Genomic DNA, 21,860 nt, shown 5'->3' on the forward strand with positions numbered 1-21,860 from the left:
GCCTGGAGACCAGCTTAATGAGAACCAACGAACAGGGATCAACAGATTCCAGGTCTTCAAAAGATCAGGCTGTGAGCAAATAAGAATTAAATAAAGGTTCAAAACAGCCTCAGGTTGGCACTCTCAGCTGCTCCTGCAGCCACCCGTGATGTCACCAGCCATGCTGCATGGGGGAATGACAGATGACATTTTTTAAGGCTCTGAAACATTCTGTGGATGATAAGATTTGAAATCATCTCTAAGTGTCTAGAAAACTTCATTTTTAAAGATATGCTGCTTTTGGCAAAATGAAAGAGAGCCAGTATTCTTGAAACCACTAAGCACATATTTCACTGCCTGGGGAAGGCCTGGAGCTGGGAGATGGATATGTAAATGTTTCCCATAATGAGGATTTGGACTAGATGAAATGTGCATATTAGGAAAAGCAGACAGAGCAAAATGTTAGTTCTTCTTGGAAAATGACTAAATTTTAGATATGTGAGGTTTTTGTTTATTAACAACTGAGTGTTTTATTTTACAGTTTGGCTTTCTTCTCAAGGGAAAAAATCTTTAAGAAAATTGCAAGGACAATGTATTCTTCTTGTGCCAATTTTCTGAATGTAAATCCCAATTTCTTCTGGTTTTAGCTCTTCTGTGTACAGAATGCTGTGTTTATGAGGTTGTACTAAGAATGGAAGAAAGGAGTGATTTGAAAACAAGGGTTGTAAAAGAATAAACAGAAGTGATAAAATCTTCCTCAGATTTAGAAATCTCACAGAGATCTATCTCCCTGGCCATGCTATTTCATCAGTGGATTTGTGCGGAGGATCCAAACAGAAAAATAACAGCTTTGTGCTCTTTATCTTCCTCTACAGATGTGGCTTCCCTGGTCTTGGACTTGCCTCCTTGCACTTGTAATTCCTGTGTATGCATATTTTACCTTAAATAAAGCCATTCCCAATTGTTTTAGGCTGAAAAGTTTATGGTTTAGAATGACAACTAAACTTGGCCTCCCTGGTGATGCAAAGGGTTAAGCACTGCACTATGAAACAGTCCGCAGCCTCTGGAGCACGACGAGTTGGATGCCCGGCTGGCCAGGGAGAAACCCACATGGCGAAGCAGACCTCTCCTGTCTCGCCCGCTGCTCCCCTCAGCAGTGTATTTCACTCAATCTGCCTGTTCTGTTCCCCACTCTGTCTCTGGTGAATCCTCTCACCCCCTGCATCTCTGGCCTGTACCCCAGCTCTTGTAAGCATAAATAAATAAATGTAAAAAAAAAATAAACTTGGCAACACAGTGCCTGATGTTTACACCCAATACAGGCAACACACTTGCCCAGGCATGGAGAACTCTTCCACCTCCCAGCCATAAGATAGCTATTTCATCAGCCATCTTATATGCCTGGGACATACTTCTGCGAAGGTGCTACTAGATTCTAGTTTAGCCTGGATTAGCATTTATTTGGGGTCAAGAATTCCACTAAGAGCTTTGCTGTGTTCTCTCAGTTAAAACTCACTGCCCCAAGAGGCAGGTGTCCCCATACCTTCCATGTGCCCCTTTGAACCACTCTCCATTTACTGTGTTCTGCGCACTGGGCCAAGCAAGTTACACATATTGTCTCATTTGTTGTCTATTATTTATTTATTTTTTTATTTATACAAGCAATGGGTACAGTCTGGTGAAAGAATTCACCAGAGACAGAACGGACTGATGAAGTACACTGCTGAGGAGAGCAGCGGGCTCAACAGTAGAGGTCTGCACGCCATGTGGGACCCATGCCGGTGGCTGGAATCGAACCAGTGCTACAGAGGTGTGGGCAGCTTCGCAGCCCAGCGCTCAACCGCTGCACCACCGGGGAGGCCCCTATTGTCTATTTTTGAAGTAAGCATTTCCAGTGTCCATTTCCAGATGAGGAAAGGCAGAAGGAAATGCCACTTGTTCATACCTAAGGGGAAGAACAGAATTTTAACTCTACCCAACTCCAGAGACTTTAGGCAGTGCAGCCAGTTATTGTACCATAGATGGGGGAAATACATATACATTCTCTTCCTAAACTGCCTCTGAAGTGAGGCTGTCTTCTTTTCATATTTTTTGTTGTTGTTGTTTGGAAACAGCCAGAAGCAAGGGTAGAAAGATCTGACAAGGAAATAAAGAACAGTTTGGAGTCCTTGCAGTTAGAAAATCAATACCTAGTTTTCTACCCAGCCTGCCTTTCTGAAAGACAGATTGGAGAATGGCCAGGACCATTACGGCCTGTCTGTGAGAGAGAAGGACTGGAGAAAAATGAGCCTGAGTTCATATTGAACCAAATTCCAATATGATCACGTCCAATAGCCTTTGTTTGGTGCTTTGCTTCCATGCAGTGCCAAAGGGCAGGCAAAGGATATCCCCCCTGTAGAGACCTGTGGAGCTGTGTGGGGCTGCCATACCTCAGTGCCCCAGAATCACTGGGAAGTCATGTGCTATACATAAGTGAATTTTCTAAAAGTGCTCTGAAAACTGCTCAAGTGCTAAAATATATTTTCAATGTCATATAAGAAGTATCTGACTGTTAGAGTCCACTGTCATAACTGAATACATATCAGAAAATGGCAACCCAGAATTTGTCGTTTTCGTCTAATGGGAAGGAAGGGCTGTGAGGGAGAAGACAAAAAAAGTATTTTTCAAGGAAGGGTTTGTTGTTATTCCTTGAAGAGGACTCCAAATTTGCTTTCTGAGAGGTTATGAGGTGTGGCCTCCTCAGCCTGGATTGAGAAAGAGAGACCTGGATTCAAATCTTGTCTTCAACAAGGACTGGTTAAGTGACCTTGGGGAAATTATATAGCCTCCCTGAACCTCAGTTTCTTTTGTGAAATGGAGCTAATAATGCTCACCTTATAGAGAGATAATATATACTATATTGTAATGTAGACGATGTATAAAACATACACATGGCTGGATGGATAGATGTTAGATATAACATATGAAGGTGCCTGTCACATGCTAGTCATTAAATACCAATGTCCTCATCCTTACACGTTTCTTTCCTTTTCCATCCCACCAATTCCACTGAGTCCTTTGCTGGTTCTTTCAACTGAAATATCTGAAGTGGGGATACAGTTGTTCACCATCAGAAAGAATAGTAAGAGAGGCAGAGAGAAGGAGCGAAGCCCCAAAGCACTCAGTCCAAAGTCCTACACGCTAAATGTGAAAACAGGTGGTGGAAGGCATTAAGATGAAAACTATGAAACTATCCGCAGCCACTGCAGCACGAGTTCAATTACCGGCCAGGGAGCTACCCACATGCTGCAGCAGATCTCTCCTGTCTCACCTGCTGCTCCCCTCAGCAGTGTATTTCAGTCAATCTGCCTGTTCTGTTCTCCACTCTGTCTCTGGTGAATCCTCTCACCCACCACACCTCTGGCCTGTACCCCAGTTCTTATATACATAAATATTTTTTAAAAATCCTTGTGTTTTTTTTTAATGTGAAAATGAAGCATTGTGTTCTTACATTTTTGTGCAGTCTCAGAATCATCCATTAATGAGCATATATCCTGATGTAAACTTCTAAGGAAGGGAGAAAGATGCTGTGTCTGCTCATTATTTTGTGTTCTGTGTTAAGAATAGGAGAATGGAATGTGCTAGAGACCTGCTTTTAAATTCTGATCTTTGTGCACCAATATCTCCAAGCATTGAGCCAGGAAGTCCTCCATTCTAGGAAGGGTTCAGGCCTTTCTGAAAATATTTACTCAAAGGCATATTTAAGAATGAATATTTTATGCAATTAGTGTACCATAAAAATGATTGAAACAACAAAGTTCTATGTTTACTGCAAACTAGATGAGCCACATAAGGCCAACAACTTAGGCCCAATGGGTCTCTGAAAAACACTCAAAAAGTTAATCAAGTATGGGCATCCCTCCTTCAGAACTAGTCTGTCTTGTCTGAAATAACTGTGGGTAGCTGCCAATTGCCTTTCTTGCATGGTGCTTGGTGGGCACTCAGCAAGTAGATACTGAATGATGGGACTGTACTAAGGAACCTGAGTTTTATTGGTCTTAATCTGAATACTATGACAGATATGTAAAAATAAAAATAAAAGCAAATTCTTTTAAGTTGATGAATCTCTTATACTAGATTATAAGGTTGGCTTCATGAACAAAACAAGTTTCCATATATTATTCTGAATTTTATAGAATGATCAGTAAGACCAGAATCACTATCAAAATGTAATGTAATTATCTTGGGGGTCATATATTTGATTATGTGCACTTCAGAGCTTTCTCCTTACAAACTTGGAGGAGGTAAGGCTGGAGAAACTGGAATGGTTCACATATTAAAACCACGTGCAGGCTGACTACAGAAAGAGTCATTGATGAAAATGTGATGGCCAACTGTCCCATATCATCTCCTGAGATCTGGGTAATTTCCTGAGAGTTAAGAATGAATAAGCAGATGAGGGAAAGATCTAGGGGAGAAAGGAAAGGAATATAGGAGAAGAGGAAGCACATTCCTGAGAAAGTATATGTATAACTGGAGCTGAAGGTTGGGAATGGAGAGGAAGAAAATACATCCCAAGCATGAGAAGCAAGCAATCCACAGTCCAACCCATGGGAAGCATAATCCAGAGTTAGAAAAAATTCTGCTACAGTAAAGAGCTGAACTAGACAAAACATTGCCCAAAGCTGTTGTGTTGTCCACAATCCCACTTCCAGCTGAATTTTTTAAAAAAAGATTTATTTATTTATTCATACAAGAACTGGGGTACAGGACAGAGGTGTGGGGGGTGAGAGGATTCACCGGAGAGAGAGCGGGGAACAGAACAGGCAGATTGACTGAAACACACTGCTGAGGGGAGCAGCGGGCGAGTCAGGAGAGGTCTGCTGTGCCATGTGGGTAGCTCCCTGGCCGGCAAGGGCTCGAACTTGTGCTGCAGAGGCTGTGGATAGCTGCACAGTGCTGTGCTTAACCCCTTGTGAGGTGCAAGGGAGGCTCCCAAGCCGAAGACTTTTTGACTCTTGCATTCACCCAGTGTCCGGGGAGTGCGAGATTAGCACAGCATATAAAGCCTCCCCATGTAGGGGGAAACACATCTGAAAGAAGATGGGACAAAACCCCTTCCAGCTCAGCTGAGGGTGCCAACAGTGAGACGGATGGTGAGAAAGGGGCCGAGTGAGGAGAGCTTCCAACAGCTAGGGATGTTGTGTTAGGAAAAACAGCAGAACTTTGAACAGCTAAAATTAGTTCTCTCGAGTAATGAATTTCACATGGAAGCACCGAGGGGCACAGACACTCAGTCTGGAAGTGATTAGCACAAGCGCTAACTGATGATTCCAAAGCTGTGGCGGATTCCCAATTAGACTTCAGCATCTAGACTTTGTTTTCTTGATTGTTAGCTCTGGCTGCCTCCCTCTCTCCTGGCTTCCTTCCTTTGCTGCTCTCTCTCTCTCTTTCATGTCCTGATTGAAATAATTCTGAATCTGTGTGCACCATCAATGGCATTTGGGAAATGCCTAGGTGCCTCCATCCCATTGGCTTGACATTTGATGACATTTTTCACTTGTTCTCTGGCCCACGTTTGCTGTGTCACAACGCTCTCCTAAGACCACCAGGGAACAAGCCCGTGCACCCCATAAAGCGATCAGAAGTCAGAGTATCCCCATGGGCGGTGCAGGCAGGCACAGCGCCCATGACGGTGGGAATTGAGTCCTGGACTTCTGGTCAGCCCTGGCTCAAGTGCTCCCGCCACCTCCATGAGTGTTTCCCGCCTTGCTGGGGCAAAGCCAAACCTCTCCCCTCCAGGCCTCACTTTTATTCCTCCTAGTCACAAACCCAGCTCAGAGTAAGGGGTCTGAGTTCGCAGCTCTCACAGTTACACCCCCCAGGCAAGAGAGCCACCTACATCTCTGTGGCCTTTCTGTTTCTTTTTACAGTCTGGCCCGCCTCCCTCCTGCTTCCATGCTACTGTGGTATATTCCACATAGCAAATGTTTTAAAACTCAGTAAGAGCCTCTTGTTCGGTCTTTTGTTCGGAATGGTGCTAGGAAATTAATGATAGGTGCCAGGCGCATCCTTATAACTCAGAGATGATATTTTATCCATCACCAGGTTTTAAACAGCAGAAATTCAAAACTGAATCACATCTTTCAAGTTACAGCTATGTTATAATTATGTTTCAGAGTGAATGGCACATCTTTTCACAAACATAGTCAGCACATCATCTCCTTAGATAATTGGGTCTTGAAGGGTAAACCGTCAGCTCCCAGCTCGATGGCCTTGCTGTCCTTCCAAACCCGAATCACTGTCATCCATCTCATGAAGCTTTCCTCAAGGCCAGACAGGACGTGTGGCCCTGTCCTGGTGCTGCCCAGATCTTCCCTCCCACCTCGGAGACAGCCAATAAGACTGGATCCTAACTTATCTGTTTACCGTCTGTCGCCTCCAGCAGACAGTAAGTGCCTTTGAGGCTGGGCGGCAATGAATCTATCTCTGCAGCCCCATCATATTGCCTGACACTTATTAGGCTCAATAAATGTTAAATAAATGAATGTCAATCCCCTGCCTTCCCTTCTCCAGGTTAAATATCCTGAAGCATTTAGCTGTCACTGAAATGATGATGTGGAGATGAAAATAAAACAGCAGAGGAAGTAAAATGTTTTTCTATCTGACCTGAAGCTGCACCATTCAGAGTATAAAGGTGATGGAAATGACACATCCCCCTCCTGCTTCTCCCTCCGGCTGCCCTCTCTACTCCAGGGTCTTGGCAGAGACAAGGGCACAGATATTGGTGGATTCCACCTTCCTTGAAATCCCATTCAAAAGGTGGAATTTCTTTATCTCATTGCACTGCTTTTAAATGCTCCTCCATTCCACCTATGGACACACCTGACACCCACTTTTTGAAACCACAGTGTTTTACCTTAGGTCATTTCCTAAGGAGATAGAGGTGAGCCAGCTCTCACAGTCAACCCTCTCCCAAGCCTGCAGACAGAGGGTCACAGGCCCATGAACAAAGCAGAAACTAAAACTCTAAGGACTCACAATCCACCATGGCATCTACCTGTCCCCAGGATGCACTCAGTGTAGACTACTATGGGTGATAAAATACCTTGCTGAAAATGCTCGGAAAGCAACCAACTAAAATGTTCAGGAAAATAAAATCAGTAAACCTGAGAATTAAAATAATCGATGCCTGCTGAAATAAAAACAGTGATGCTAGCAGGGCAAGGGTGGCTGGTGTTTAAGGAGGAAGGTGAAAGATGCAAGGACAGATCAGCTGTGCTGCTTGACTGAAATGCACTTTTGTAGCTATGGGGGACTTGGAGCGCACTACAGACTTGGTGGAACCCTCAAAGTCCCCATTGTTCTGATTCCTTGTTCATAAAGGAAGCTTCTGGTTTGAATTTGCTTTCTCATACAGCATTTCCCATGGGGGTGGGCAGGGAGAGAACATGCCTGTTTCATGACACGCTTATCCAATTACCTTGCAGGGTACAAATCTCATTATGATTTAGTAAATCAACACTCCAGTTGTGTAGATTTATTTTTCAGATCTCTTTTGAGTATGGTTGGTATGAGTCAATTCACAGGGATTGTCTGAGCAAGCTGAATAATTAAGTCTAATTTAGTCTTTAAACTTCAAAAGCCAAAGTCCAGATGGTGGGCCCACGGTAGCCAAAATGATGGAACGTGTCCACTTCACAAAGCTTCTGATTCTCACAAGGTGATTGCTGCCTGCTGGTAACACCAGTGACTTATTCTTAACAGTGTTAACATCCTTATAACTGAGTGTGACCACCATCTCAATACTAACTCCTGGTCATCTTACCATGACTCAGCAATAACTCTGTACTCTCTGCTCCTGAAACCTGGGCTCATGCTCTCTCCTTGGGGCACATATGTCCATAAGGAAGGGGCTGTCAGCAGGTCAAAGTAAAGGCTACTACCTTTTGAGACTCATCCTGTGTCTCAGAAGATGGAGATACAGCATGTAGATGGGGAGTTTTAGTTCCACTCTTAGAGCTAATTACATCCTGTGGACTGGCCATCCCATTATCCTTTGTCTTAAAAATTGAACAATGCAATATTCCAGTCAAAAATAAAGGGACTACCATAAATTCCCAAGTATTTTACCTGGAATTTCTTCTAGGCCGAAGAGATCAGAGGTGACAGCCTGGGTAAATGCTCTCACCGTCCATGGCAAATCTTCCCTACCTGTCCAGCCTAATGCTCTCACCTTCAATGACTGATTTCCTTAGATTTTCCTCAGTTTTTATATCAACAAATATTCACTGTATTTCCTCACAGCATAATATAGACAAATAATGATTAAATAATCTCCTTGATGTTGTGAGAAGAAAGGCAATACACCTGGACACAAAATTGCGTTTGAGTGATGAGAGACTGACTCTCATCACATGTTGGAGATGTATTTCTTTGGAGCTTGGACTATCTGGGCTTAGTCAACCATTGACTGGACACCCACATGATTATCAGGGCAAACAGCACGCTCCATCCTCAATCCTTCCCAGTAGCTTCAGCTATGCAGGCAATTTTTTTTTTTTTTTTTTTTTTGCCAGTTCTAATTTCCCAAAGATAGATTCCTGGCAGGATAAGGACTCATCAAATGTATTTTAAAAAATGAGTATCCTTGATAGGAAAAAAATTTCTCCTTCCAAATGATGAATAACATAGAAATGAGTGTGATCAAAAGAAAGCCAATTCATCAAGTATCTGCAGTGACAAAATGAGGAATGTTTACCCAGCATGTGGAGAGAAGAAAATTTGGAGCTGTGGCCTGTCACAGCCACTTCTGCTTGCGATCTGATATCTCAGTGTGACAGATACATCGAATGAAAATAATAATGCTGCATTCTGAAAAATTGCAGAGAATAACCTCTTTTCCATTACAGGTAACATGAGGAATGAGGAGCTCTGCATGGTCTCCCGTGGGAGAGTTGGCTTGCCCAGATGCTGCCTGCTGGTCTCAGCCTGCTCAGCAGCCTTGCTCGTAAGTGTTTAGGTGAAGGAAGGGAATGGGGAGAACTGACAGGGTGGATCAATGGGAAGTACCATGGTCCCTCCCTTGACAATAGTTATTGGCTCTTTCAAAATTTTTTTTTAAATTTATTTATTTATACAAGAACCAGGGTACAGTCCAGATGAGCGGGAGGGAGAGAGGATTCACTAGAGACAGAGCGGGGAACAGAACAGGCAGACTGACGAAATACACTGCTGAGGAGAGCAGCGGGTGCGACAGGAGAGGTCTGCCTCACCATGTGGGACCCTTGCCAGCTGGCGGGGATTGAACCGGCGCTCAGAGGCTGTGGAAAGCTCCACAGCGCTGTGCTCAACTGCCTGTGCCACCAGGGGAGACCCTCTTTCAAATTTTATGTAGGATTGATTGGTGAAAACCAGACAAAAACCCCTTCAGAATCAGTAACTGTCTAGCCAAGAAGAGGGTCCTCACTGGCAACCAAACTGGCTGGCAGCTTGACTTTAGACATCCCAACCTCTAGAATTGTGATAAATGTTTAAGTCAGACAGCTTGTGGAATTTTGTGAAGGCAACCATACTGATAAGACATCATTGCTTAGAGAAACATCTGTCAATATGCATCTCCTCATAGCTGTCTTGATAGCCTACCCCAATGCTAAGACTTCAGGGAAATTATTAAATACACAATTGTATATTCCAGAGTAGCAGTTCAAGGTTTAGAAATATGTAAAGGAACAAGAAAGAAGAAGGCCAATTCTGGCCTAGCTCCAGGGAAAATTTCTCTAAATGACATCAGTCCTTTGAAGGAAGGCGACAGGCCTATCATTCATTTCTTAAAGCCCATCACAGTCAAGCTGGGTAAGGCAGGAGCTCTGATAAGAATTTTATTTGAGGATTTAGGGAGTCAGAGTAAATAGCATGGGGTCCATGTCCAGTATCTCCTTACCCAGGAAACCATCCCCAACATGGTATGTAGAATTGTGTATGTGTGTATGTGTATGTATGAATTTATTAAAGAAGGGGGGGTCCATATATTTTATGAGATTCTCAGAAGTTTACAACCTACCACCCTCTCAAAAAAGATGAAACTACTGCCAAAGATGGTTAACATGTATTGAAAATGAAAGCACTGTAAAAGTGCAATATGTTAGTTGTATAGCTCAAATGAATCTGACCTTTACCAATTTCCATAGTGGGAGCCTTATAGACCAAGTGTAATATAATTGGATAAAATTCTCCTGTGATAATGGCAAGAATCTACAGGAACTGTCAAGTAAATTCACAACAAACTGCAAAAGCTGCCCAGCTGAATGTATGCTGTAGAAAGAGCATTTGCTTCCTAGATAATGAGACAAGCCAGTGTCAGGGGGATGTTTCCAGCATTCCCCATGGATGCCACCCACTGTCAGAGCTTTTACCAGTCAGAATCCCCCAGTCTTTCATTGTGTGCAGGGGGCTCTGTCTGCCAGAACCTGTTCCCTTCCTTGGGGATGATGAGGAGGAGAAATTCATTTCCTAACAGTTACAAAACTAATTGGCCTAAAGCCACCTTGAATTATGTTCCATAATAAGTATTTGAAAGAATCATTGCAAAAAAGAAATTGCAATTTAAAATTTATAGTAAACTTCACCAAAACAAAACATAACAATAAAAATGAAAATTGGTCATCCCAAAATAATTATAGCAAGTCTATGGTTAAGGACATTTCCTGGGTCATGAAGACAAGGCACCAGTGGAGAAATGAAGACTCCAAAGGCTTAATTCTGGTTTTCTTCTTCTTCTTTTTTTTTTTTTTTTAAGGTGATGTCCTTTGGAGAGGTCCTAATATTTCCCTAGTGGTTTGTATTCCTGGGTAAGCCAAAGTGGCACATGAAAAGCTGTGAAGGAGCCCAAAAGCCAGGAGGTACGATCACTGTTTTAGGTTGAAAGGCTCACAGTTTTACTTAATGAGGAAAAGACCTTTTCAAGTGTGTGGGTGCCCAGTGGGCTGAAGCACTGTATGGCCCCCAAAGGCCGATACCTACTCTTGAAGACCAACCCAGAGTCATCGCCTCTCATCCAGGTCAACTTATCAAGCATGGAATGGCAAGTATGTGCTAAATGAAGGCATGCCAACTATGGAGGCCAAACTTAATCACCAAATTTAAGGTAAACTTTCCTGAGAATGATGTTTCTCTCCAAATAAACCTCTTTGCTGAAAAGTAGACCAGGTGGAATTTGTGGATTCTGAGCCAAATCAGAAAATATGACCCCATTACAGTATCCCAGGACGTTGACTATCAAGCTAGAAAAGGTGTTCAGTGTCGGGTCAGGATCATGAATAACCCTCACGGCTGGCATTTTAAGAACAATAGTGAATGAGTAAAGGACTATAAACATAATATGCTTGCTACTTGCTCTTGATTTTTTAAAATATTCAACTACAATAGTGTTTTAAAGGGTAAATGAAGAATAAACTCAAATATAAAAGCTAAAAAAGGCAATATTAACAATGTATTACATGCACATCACAAATCATAAGGAAAATGCAAATCAAAACCATAATGAATTACCACTTCATGCCTATGAGGATGGCTGGTAAAAAAGAGGATAAGAAAAGAAGTATTGGTATGGGTGCACCATTGCTGTTGGGTGAACACTGCTGCTGGGACTATAAAATGGTAGTACAGTTTTGGAAAACAACACTGCAGTTTCTCAAAAAGAAAAACAGAATTACCACGTGATCCAGTGACCCCACTCTTGCATGCGCACTCAAAAGCACTGAAAGTGGACTCTGATAGGGACCTGTACACCTCTGCTCTTATCAGAAATGTTCACAATAGCCAGTAGGTGGAGACAACCCAAGCGTCCCTGGACAGATGAATGGGTAACCCATTTTGCTATAGACATACAATGGAATATTATTCAGCCTAAAGAAAGAGCAATTCAGATGCATGCTACAGCTTGGATGAACCTTGAGGACATCATGCTGAGTACAAACAAAAGGACAAAAGGACAGATATTACACAATCCACTTAAGTGAGGGACCTGCAGTAGTTAATTCACAGAGACAGAAAAGAGATTGGTGGCTGGCAGGTACTAGGGAGAGGATGAGGGGTTGCTGTCTGGTGGGGGCGGGTTTTCAGTTTTAGGTGATAAAGAAGTTCTGGAGCTGGATGGTGGGAATGGTTTTGCAACATGTTTGTGATTTGTACCCGTAGAAATGGTTAAAATGGTAAATTTCATGTTATGTGTATTTCACTGTAATTTTTCTTTTATAAAGGAAAATGGAAGCCATGATGGGCATGGCTGTACTCACAAGATATAGGCGATCACTCCAATGGACCAGCAGTCAACAGCTTTGCTGTAAGGTTTCTGGGCGAGGACCTCAGGAGCTATAGAATGACAATGAGAGACACAAGTCTGACAGATTAGATGCCTAGGACATAAGATAGTTTTCAGGTATTTTCTCTCTTTTTCTTTCTGTTACATGAACTGACCTTTCTGTGACTCTAAAAATTGAGTAGAGATATATGATCTATGATCTATTTTATTTGTGGCTGGCTTCTCTAACTAGGAAAGTGTGTGTGTGTGTGTGTGTGTGTGTGAGAGAGAGAGAGAGAGAGAGAGAGAGAGAGAGAGAGAGACAGAGATTATTAATCACATTCAGTCAATCAACAAACACTTAATATGTGACTATTCTATTCAGTGCTATATTAAGTACTGTAGCTCAGATTGGACTGAGTCAGAGTGAAAAACTCAGTTTGGGGCATAGGGTTCTGACTTCACCTCAAAACTGTTCAAGGAAGTGTTTCTAGCCCCTGTGTTAGGCCTTGCTGGGTGCTGTGGGAACATGAGGTGAAGCCCCCTGCCTCTGTTTTCATGGAGCTTAAAATTGAGAAGAGGTTAGACGTAAAATATGTTGCCTGGGAATCACACACCAGATCTGCTCTTAGTTTATTCTCTAAGGTTTCGAGTGGGTTCTCTGTTAGCACTGTCATTTCATGTCCTTATCTATGAATCAGGAAATGCCATTTAATCTCACTTTCTGGGTTGTCACGCACTATCCAGCAAGAGTCACTCATCATGGGAGTTTGGGCTCATTTGGTATCATTCCCACCCTTCCTGTTCCTGGCCTTGAAGCTACTGTCCAGCATTGGAAACTCAGCCAGTGTCTGCCACCAGTTGCATCTGCCATAGCAGGAACCTGATACGTATTTGTGTAGAGTAAATACAAGACGGTGAATCTTCTTCACGAGTAAAGCCCCTTTTTACTCAAATACAGCTGAATGAGGTATCTTTATCATAGACTTTCCAGAAAAATTTAAAAGGTAGAGAAAATAAAAACAGCTACAGCTTATCAGGCACTGATTATTGGCTATTTTGTGTGTCCTATAGGTTTGGGACATATTAACTAACCCCAAACGCCTTTTGGGGGGAAGAACAACCATCATTATCACCTTTATTCCCAGATTGCAGGAGAGGGCACAGAGGGACAGAGAGGTCAAGAAATTGTCCAAAGTGAGCTAGTTAGAAAGTGTCATCTACACCAATCTCAATGAAGTGCCCATTAGGATGCGTGTCTTGTTCTAGTATCTTCTGTATGATCTTTTCACCCACCCTGACAATTACCATTGTCTGCATCTATAGATTAGGAAAACCTGTCTCAGAGAATGTTCTTTTCCAAAGTCACACAGTAGGTAGGAAAAAATTGGGATGTGAACCCAGGTCAGTCTCATTGTTGCCCAGCTTATCACTGATGTTAGGTGAGAGTTTCTTCAGTCTGTAAGAAAAGTCCCTTTGCAGAAGAACTACTAGGGAAATCCTTTCTTTCCTTCTGTGAAGATAAATATGTTTCTGAGCAAGAATAAGGCAGTATACAAACTACTGCTGAATGTTTCTGGATATGATAGTAAGAAAGTCAATCCATAGATAATCCCCAAATCTAATTTAAGTTTTAGCTCCATTACATCCAACTTTCTATTAGATCTTTTTTTAATGGGTGCAAAATAAATCCATTTGTGCACTTTCTTTAATGCAACAGCAAAAGGAGAAGCAAAACTATAAAGCTAGGGAGCTCGCAAATCGGGTAAGTGGAGCTGCCTCCATCCACATTTCCTTCCCCCCACAGCTGCTCAGAGCATATTTCTCTATTGTGGCAACCGACAAAAGGGAGCCGTGCACCCCAGTAAATGTCTCTCTGACTTAGGAGGTCTGTGCTACCTGAGCTGATGTTTGAGTCTGAGAGCCCCCAGGACACACAGATGGTGGGAGGTGACCCTATCTGCAAGGAGCTTAGTTTCTAAACCTGCATGGCCATCCTCGTGGTCTGATGGAAAGTTCAAAAGAGGCAACATCTGACCCAGCTTCACCTTCCAGCAGAGCTGATGGCAGATGTCATGAGCATAGAGCCCAGCTGGGGGACAGTAGCCCCAGATTTACTGTCATGGGGTCAGCAGGGATCTTCAGGGACATGGTTAGCCAACCTGGCCCAGAGACTCCCCAGAACTAGATGTCAAATGGCACAGAGACCACAGGAACTCAGTGCAGGATTTAGAGCACAAACTCATGCTATATGCCGGGTGCCCTATGGCGACAGACACACGGGGATGAATCCCGAGTTCATGAGCAAAGACTCGCTGCTCCTGTGAGCCACCATGTGCACAGGGGTAAAGAGCCATAGCGCGCACACTGGGGAAGAGCTAACACTATGTTCTTTGGATCCCTCAGCTTCACATTCTCCAGCACTGGAGACTGGGAGGAAGGTTCTTTATAAGAACATCTTCCTCCTCCTCTCATGTTGGAAAGAGGAAAGTACTGGCCACCATCCATTGTTCAGAGACCAGAAGACTAAAGAACATGCCCCTCCAGAAATCCCACACCTAGGGGCACTTGCACATCAAGGATTTCATCGTCAACCCCACAAATTCACCAACCTTTTGGGCAACTGTGCAAAGCACTGCACAGACTTGAGAAGAAAGTGGCTGACTTTTATGCCACTTGGAGCTGGGATGTTACTTGAGACATTTTGATTCTTGAAGCCATGGACAAGATATATAGTTGTTTAAATATGAAAATTTTGTTTAAGTGGCAAACTTTATAATGTCAGTATATGATTAAAATAAACCCAGTTTTTGGCTGTGATCAGTAGCATGGATTTTAGGGGGAAAATTCTAAATGATTAAGAGTGAAATACCAGGGTATCCACACTGGAGGTGTAATCTATGCATTTGTGTTGAACACGTCTTCATCCCTTTCTGGTTTTGTGTCTTTTCTGGATTATGTCACCACCAACAAAATATAAACATTTTATCATCATTGGAGGAAAGTGAACAATTTACCTCCTTCATGGTACTTGAAACTAATGCAGTGGGTAAAGATAGTAGTCTATTGTAAGGGCCAAAAAAATGAGAAAAAATTGATTTGGAAACAATAATGTCACAAACTTATTAGAAAAAAATTGTGTAACGGTATTAGATACCCTAAAAGCCTTCATTCTAACTTCACTTGAGATATCTGGAACCAAATCTACCTACATCATTTTAAATAGCTACTTAAAAAAAAATCTCATAGTAAGTCTTGAAAAATATAAATTCTCAGGCAATATTTAAAAACCCTCCTGACAATTTGATGTGGTAGCCAGATCACGAAGCATTCCTGAGATGAGCTCAGATATTTTCACTCCTCCACTCCTTCTGTGTTCAAAAGAGGCTCCCTTGTTTCATCAGGTGTTTGAAATCGCTGTTTTTTTTTTGGGGGGGGAGGGTAGGGAAGGGTCTTCCTCCTACCACTTCTTGATCCCTTTCGGCTATGGCAGAGTGTGCAGTACTGGGAAAATCCATTTACTCTGCTATTTTGAGACCAAACTCACTTTGAGAACAAGCCAAACTCCCTTGGAGTATGCTATTAATCTTATTCCACTTGCGATCAAACTTATACCACTTGGCAAGAATTCTGCCGTGATCCTAAAATATCATAGCCCAATGTAAAAAGGTTCAGAAGACAAATGAGCTTCCAGGTCAAGGAGGCATAAAACACAGTCCATCAGTTCTTTGGAAAAAGATGAGGGCTCCCCCAGTCACACCGCCACAATCTCATCTCTTCTCCAACAGTGCCAGGAGATGTCAAAGAAGTTGATCAAGAAGTAATCTCCTCTTCTGCATCATGCTCAGTGAAATAAGTCAGAAGGAATAAGAAAAATACCGATGGTTTCACTTACAGGAGGAATACAGGGGATCAAGGGGAAAAAAATAACAACAACAAAAACCACAACAAAACAAAACAAAAATAAACAGACTACAAATCAGAGATTCTGCGGGGGGGTGAGGGTGGAGGGAAGGTATCAAAACGAGGGTGGGAAGAGCACAAGGGACGTGATGGTGCTCAGGTGAATTGGTGGTGGAAATTCTATGGGGACTACACCTGAGAAAAGTAAGCAAACATTGTAAGAAAAAAAATTAAAAAATTAAAAAAAAAATAAATTACTAAACAAAATTGAAAAAACAGTAATAATCTCCTTTTCTAACTACATGGCACAACACAATAGTGGGGAGGTTGGCAATGACTTTCCACTCTCACCCTAATAACAGAGGGAAGCTTTGAATGGAACTAACTTAGCTGGAGCTATTGATACAGGGAGCACTTGTTAAAGGGCACTGTGGCACTGATGCCATCAGCCCTTGGCAGAGCAGGGGCTGCTACTTTCCTGGCACAGCCATTGCATAAGAAAAGACTCATTCCTCCTGTGCATTTCAAGGCACAGTCCCTGGGGACTGTCAGTGGGCAGTAATGGCAGTATTGACGAGATCCACCCACCTGGGGGTGCTGAAAAAGACAAATGCAAGACAGGCAGTATGTCCAACCTCCAGACTGCCCCTAACTCAGGCTTGACCAAAGCCAGCCTTTTATGGGTAAAGAGTGGGGTTGGGTGGAGGCAGCTCTGCCTGAGTGACATGTGTTGTGTGTGACACTTGGGTCCCCAGGTCCACTCATCAAAATCTTAAAGCATACTGGCCCCTTGTAAGCAAGCTCCCACAGTACCTGCTACAAGCCTTCTCTGCTGTGTGAGTGTCACTGTCAAATACCAGACTTCATGCGGCTGGAGAGGAGGGGATTTATCTTAAGTCTGTGTTTCCAGGGCTTACCATATTCTGTTGGTCAACAACCGCATATTCAACTGGACCCAACCTATTAATATTTAACATACATTCCATTATGTTCTCCAAACTCCACACTACCAACTTACAAATAAATACAGCTGTCTCAAATATTTTTGGTGAGTAGGTACAATAAAAAATAAGAGAGGATAACAAATGAATTTTGAAAAACAAGCACCTATCAACTGGGAAGTATAAGTACTAGGGGACTTCTGACATGAATTACAGGGATAAAAGAGGTAGAATGAGTTCTAATCCTCTGCCTGTGGATTTGATTGTCATTCCTGGAGTTCTCCTTTTAAAAGTTTTTTTCTCAAAGGGACTTTGGAATTACTGATTTGGGGTTAAAGAGTAGAAATGATATTTTTAATCATCTCTTAGAATCTTCTTTCTGGTCAGATCGTGGGGTGATTCAGTTTTCTTTGCCGCTCCTGATAAAACAGTGTCCCGTCAGCTTGTTTGGGTTACACCATTAAGTAGACATTAATCTCCACGTAAACCGAGCAGCCCCGGCAGAGCATCCCATGGCTGCGGGAGGTGCCCGGGGCAGGCTGATGCAGTCTTCTCCCAAGCCCCAGGATTAACTCATCCTTTTTAATGAGACAGTAGGTTCAAAAATCTAAATAACTGAATTTACTCCTGTGAGATTCACTTTCCAATCTGCTGTGGAAAATTCCATTTCGTGGGAAACATCTTTCATCAGCAAGCTGTTTTATATTGATTTAGAGCAAGGATTCCTGGTAAAGGGAAAAACTCCAGAGATTTCAAAATGAAAAAAAAAAAAATTCAGAAACCTTTCATCTTATTTTTAAGAACAACCAAATTGCCCATTTTCCTTACCCAAAGAGAGAAGTAAAAGAATTAATCAAGTGTAACTGAAAACCAGGAAGGTGTCTGTCTTGTTGGGGTGGGATGCCATCACCAATCTTCAGGCTCTTAGAAAGTAGCAAAAGAATTTTCCCTTCTCCTTAAGGATGTGCTGAAGAGCAGTACCCATTGAGAGAGGGGAGATTGAGATTTCGCTGCTAATAAGCTCAAGTTCAAGGCAATTTGTTTTCCTCTATGATGCTCGTTGCTCTGTTCCTTGTACTGCTTTAAGAGGACCATTTCCACAGGAGAGGCACAAGGCAACCAGAAGGGGAGCAGCCCTCAGCGCCAGAGAGTGAAAGCCAAGGGTCCAGAGCCCTGGGAACCAAGATGTGGGTGTCTGCTTTTATTCAATTATTCAACCATTTTAGAGGGTTGGGAATTGGGAACTATTTCAGGCACTGGTTTTATGCCATAAAGAAGACAGACCTGCCTCTGCCCCCATGGTGCTTTTGTTCTACTGGACATTGAGAGTAGAGACACAAGTCACAGAAGCAATGCCAGCTGCATCTGCCTTTCTAAGATGATCAGGTCAAGATGGTTAAGATGGGAAAGATGCTGATTCTGAAGTTTAACTCCCTCTGAATAAAATGGAAACCACTGACCTTATTCTAAATAAAACTGAAAATATCCAAGGAAAGAATATATAGTTGACCCTCAAATAACAAAATCACAGAGGAGTTAGGGGTGCTGACCCCCACACAGAACATCCACAGAACTGCCTTCTGTGGTTTCCTCATCTGAGGATTCAACCAGCAGACATCTACCAGTGGTTAAATCTATGAATGCAGAAGCCACGGGTAGAAAAAAATCCACATGTAAGAGCAGCTGTGCTGTTCACACTTGTGTTATGCAAGGTCAGCTATTTTACCTTCAACAGTCAAAGGATGGAAGAGGTGCAAAGAGAAAGAACGACAAAGACATGATGGGGCAAAGCTAGTGGTGGGGTATGAACATGCTTTTAAATTACATTATAAGAATAAAGTATAGTTTAAAGGTGACAAAATAGGCAAGATAAAAAGAATCATTTCTAATTAAAAGAGAGGTAAAGGATATGAAATGGTTGCTTGGACTTAGGTTGTTTAACTTAAAACAATGTCAGTTGTCAGGTACACTGACTTTTCAGGGAAAGAAATCTAGGACCTACCACTTATTACACACATGTAGACTGGGGTATGTCCTTTAATCTCTTTAAACCTCTATTTTGTTCATCTGTAAAATGGAAACATTTTATTAGAGTTCAACTGTTAGGACTGTGATGAGGTTTACAGGAAATAATAAGCACATAAGTTTTGGATATAACTACTAGTAGGTATTATGTAAAAATGTGGGAGTTGGAGGACCATAGAAGCAAAAACAGAACTTAAGTTTTATTATTTTCTAGAAGTAAGGCTGGACAGATCCTTGATCTCATCTGGTACTTTCTCTTGATTCTATCTTTACAAAATGGAAACAATTCCTAAATGAAGATTACGATAAAGCCTTCAAAAGTCAGGACTGACTTCTGCTCACCTGTGACAGAAGGGGTGTCTTAAGAACAGTGTTGGAAGGTGTCTTAAAAACCCCTTTAACAAACCTGCCATCCAGTTGGCCCCTTAATTCATTTGGTTACTGATGCTTTTGTTCATTAATCACCAGCACATTAACATGGACTCTGCTTGGTCCAGGCCCCATTGCAGACAGCCAGCCGGGGAGCTGCCTGCTCACCATTGCTGGCTGACAGCACTATGGAAACAAGGACAGTCTGTTGTATTATTAGAGATTCCTGGGATGGCTGAGGAATGCCAGCTTGCCATGGCAACTTTGAAGCTCTGCCTTTACGGAGGGAGGTGGGAAATTATTTCCATGTTTCTCTCCCTGGCCACCTGCCTTCCTTGTCCCCCAGCTCACGCTTCCACTTCCTGCCTCCCAACCAGGAGTCATCAAATTTACCCCCTCCATCACTCCAAGTTCTCTGCATCTTGTAAATAGTCTAAAGAGTGCAAAGCCCAGTTCCATCAATTCCTGTTTCACTGGTCCTAGCTATAATTTATTGTTAAAGGGGGAATTGGAAAAAACCTGTTCTGGTAGACTGCTTATAAACATGGAACTTCCTTCATCCCCATTCTTTGTGTAAAACTGGGCCATTTTCCCTACCTGTTGAGATAGAGCTGGCTGAACACTAAGATTAGTAGCAGTCCTACCATTCTTTGAATGAGTTTCTGTTTTTGAAAACGAGTTTGAAATGTGGGCTTTCTGTGATGTCAGCAAGAACAGGTGGTGACAGGCAACTCGCCAGCCCGTGGCTGTGTATAGGTGTGCATGTTCCTCTTGCTGGCTGGTCTCACCTCCCTGAGGAGACCAAGAAGAAAGGTGTTTGTCTTAGCTTCATGCATGTCATGGTAGGGAGGAAAAGGCAGCACTTTGGCCAAAAGGTCCTAAAACACAAGAGCCAGTTGTGGTCAGAGGTAGGGGAGACTTCTTTTAATACCCAAGTGGCTCATTAAAAGATATCACAGCACCTAAGGTGGTGGTGGTGGTGGGGGGCACAGCGATTGGATTTAAATTCTTCTCTGCCAGACAGGTTAGGCAAGGTGACAAGGTCTTTATAGGAAGGCCCCTAACATGGATGTAGGGTGGTCTGATGGGGAGAGTGCTTTATGATCAGCTTGTATACACTCTGAGTGACACTATCACTCGTCACCTCAGATCCAGCAACAAATCCAAGGACAGACGCCAGGCAGAGCTCTATGCCCCCAGGTCTTAGAAAACTCATTATCTTTCTATGCCCCGGTTGTTCTGTCTTGAAGTGCCCCTGTCATTTTCTCCTGGAGTTAAGCCTTTGCGGAAAAGAACTGGAGCTCAGTTGAAGAGCTGCATGCAACCCCTCATTCAAAGGAAGTCATTAGGGATCCAGGGCTAGATACCATCTCCGAGCCAGTCTTTGTCCTGAAGCCACTCGACTTCTGTGCTAGGCTCCATCCAACACAGATAAATATCTTCTCACGAGCCACGAGAAAAAGCCATAATATTACAAGATATTCCAGGAGTTTCACAGGTGGTGACAAGAACACGGCTCCCTTGCTATGGATGAAAAAGTAGTCTTAAATCTGACTACAATACAGTTCCCAGGAATCACTGACCCTGTGTGTCAGGGAGGTGGTGAGGAGAAGGATTTCTTGAAATAGTGGGAGAGAAAGAATACATTTCTATTCAGCAGTGACCTGTTCAGAGACGGTAAATCTAATTCTAAAGATCAAGGGAAATAAAATGTAGGCATACATTTCAGGGAAGAACACGGCCTCTGTAAGAATTGCATTATAACAAGGAGGCAATATTGAATGGCTTAGTCAGATCTGCCTTCTGTCAGAATTTTCAACAGCAAAGGTATTAAGAAAGGAAACACAGATAATAAAGGCTTTTGCTGTGAGCAGTGAAGGGTGCTGTCTTATCTAGGTTTAGAGTATATTGCAATCAGGACTTTCGGTAAATAAAAATACAGCTGCAATTATCTGCTGTTTGTCCTGTTTGTTTGTCTTCGACCCAAAGTCTCAAGTTCGGAGGTGTAGAGGTGCTGGGAAGAGCTCTGTCCTCTCTCTGCGGGTGTAGGTTCCTTTGCTGTTTCTTATAGTTTCCTTAGAGTCATAACTTCCCAAAAATGCACATGAAAGAGCAGCTCACGCTAATTTTCCTAGTAGCCTCTTGAATTTGACCACAGGCATGAAAAGTCCCCATTAAAGCACCATCCTGATTTATAATTACCGCTCAGAGCTGAGCTGGATTGCTATTCAGATGCTACGATAGCCAAGATGTGGCTGTGGGTGGAGGATGAGGCTAAGGAATGGAAAGGGAGTGGAAAATGAGAGTGCAGTTGGTGTTTGAAAATGTGGGAGAGACGTGGAATTCAGTGGGCTGGAGGCAGG

The 21,860-nt window shown here is 42.7% G+C and overlaps 1 protein-coding gene across 3 annotated transcripts in view; it reads right to left on the reverse strand.

Moving 5' to 3' along the window:
* CAMK1D (calcium/calmodulin dependent protein kinase ID) overlaps positions 1-21,860 on the reverse strand; it is a gene marked incomplete at its 3' end in the record, with an annotated part of 347,164 nt that overhangs the window by 13,761 nt on the left and 311,543 nt on the right. For all 3 annotated transcript variants that reach the window (XM_084254292.1, XM_084254294.1, XM_084254293.1), the window contains one exon: positions 12,255-12,330. In XM_084254292.1, coding sequence (XP_084110418.1) covers positions 12,255-12,330 — 76 coding nt within the window. The remainder of the gene's footprint in view (positions 1-12,254; positions 12,331-21,860) is intronic.

Source organism: Talpa europaea, assembly GCF_964194135.1.
Source record: "Talpa europaea genome assembly, chromosome: 14".
NCBI lineage: Eukaryota > Metazoa > Chordata > Mammalia > Eulipotyphla > Talpidae > Talpa > Talpa europaea.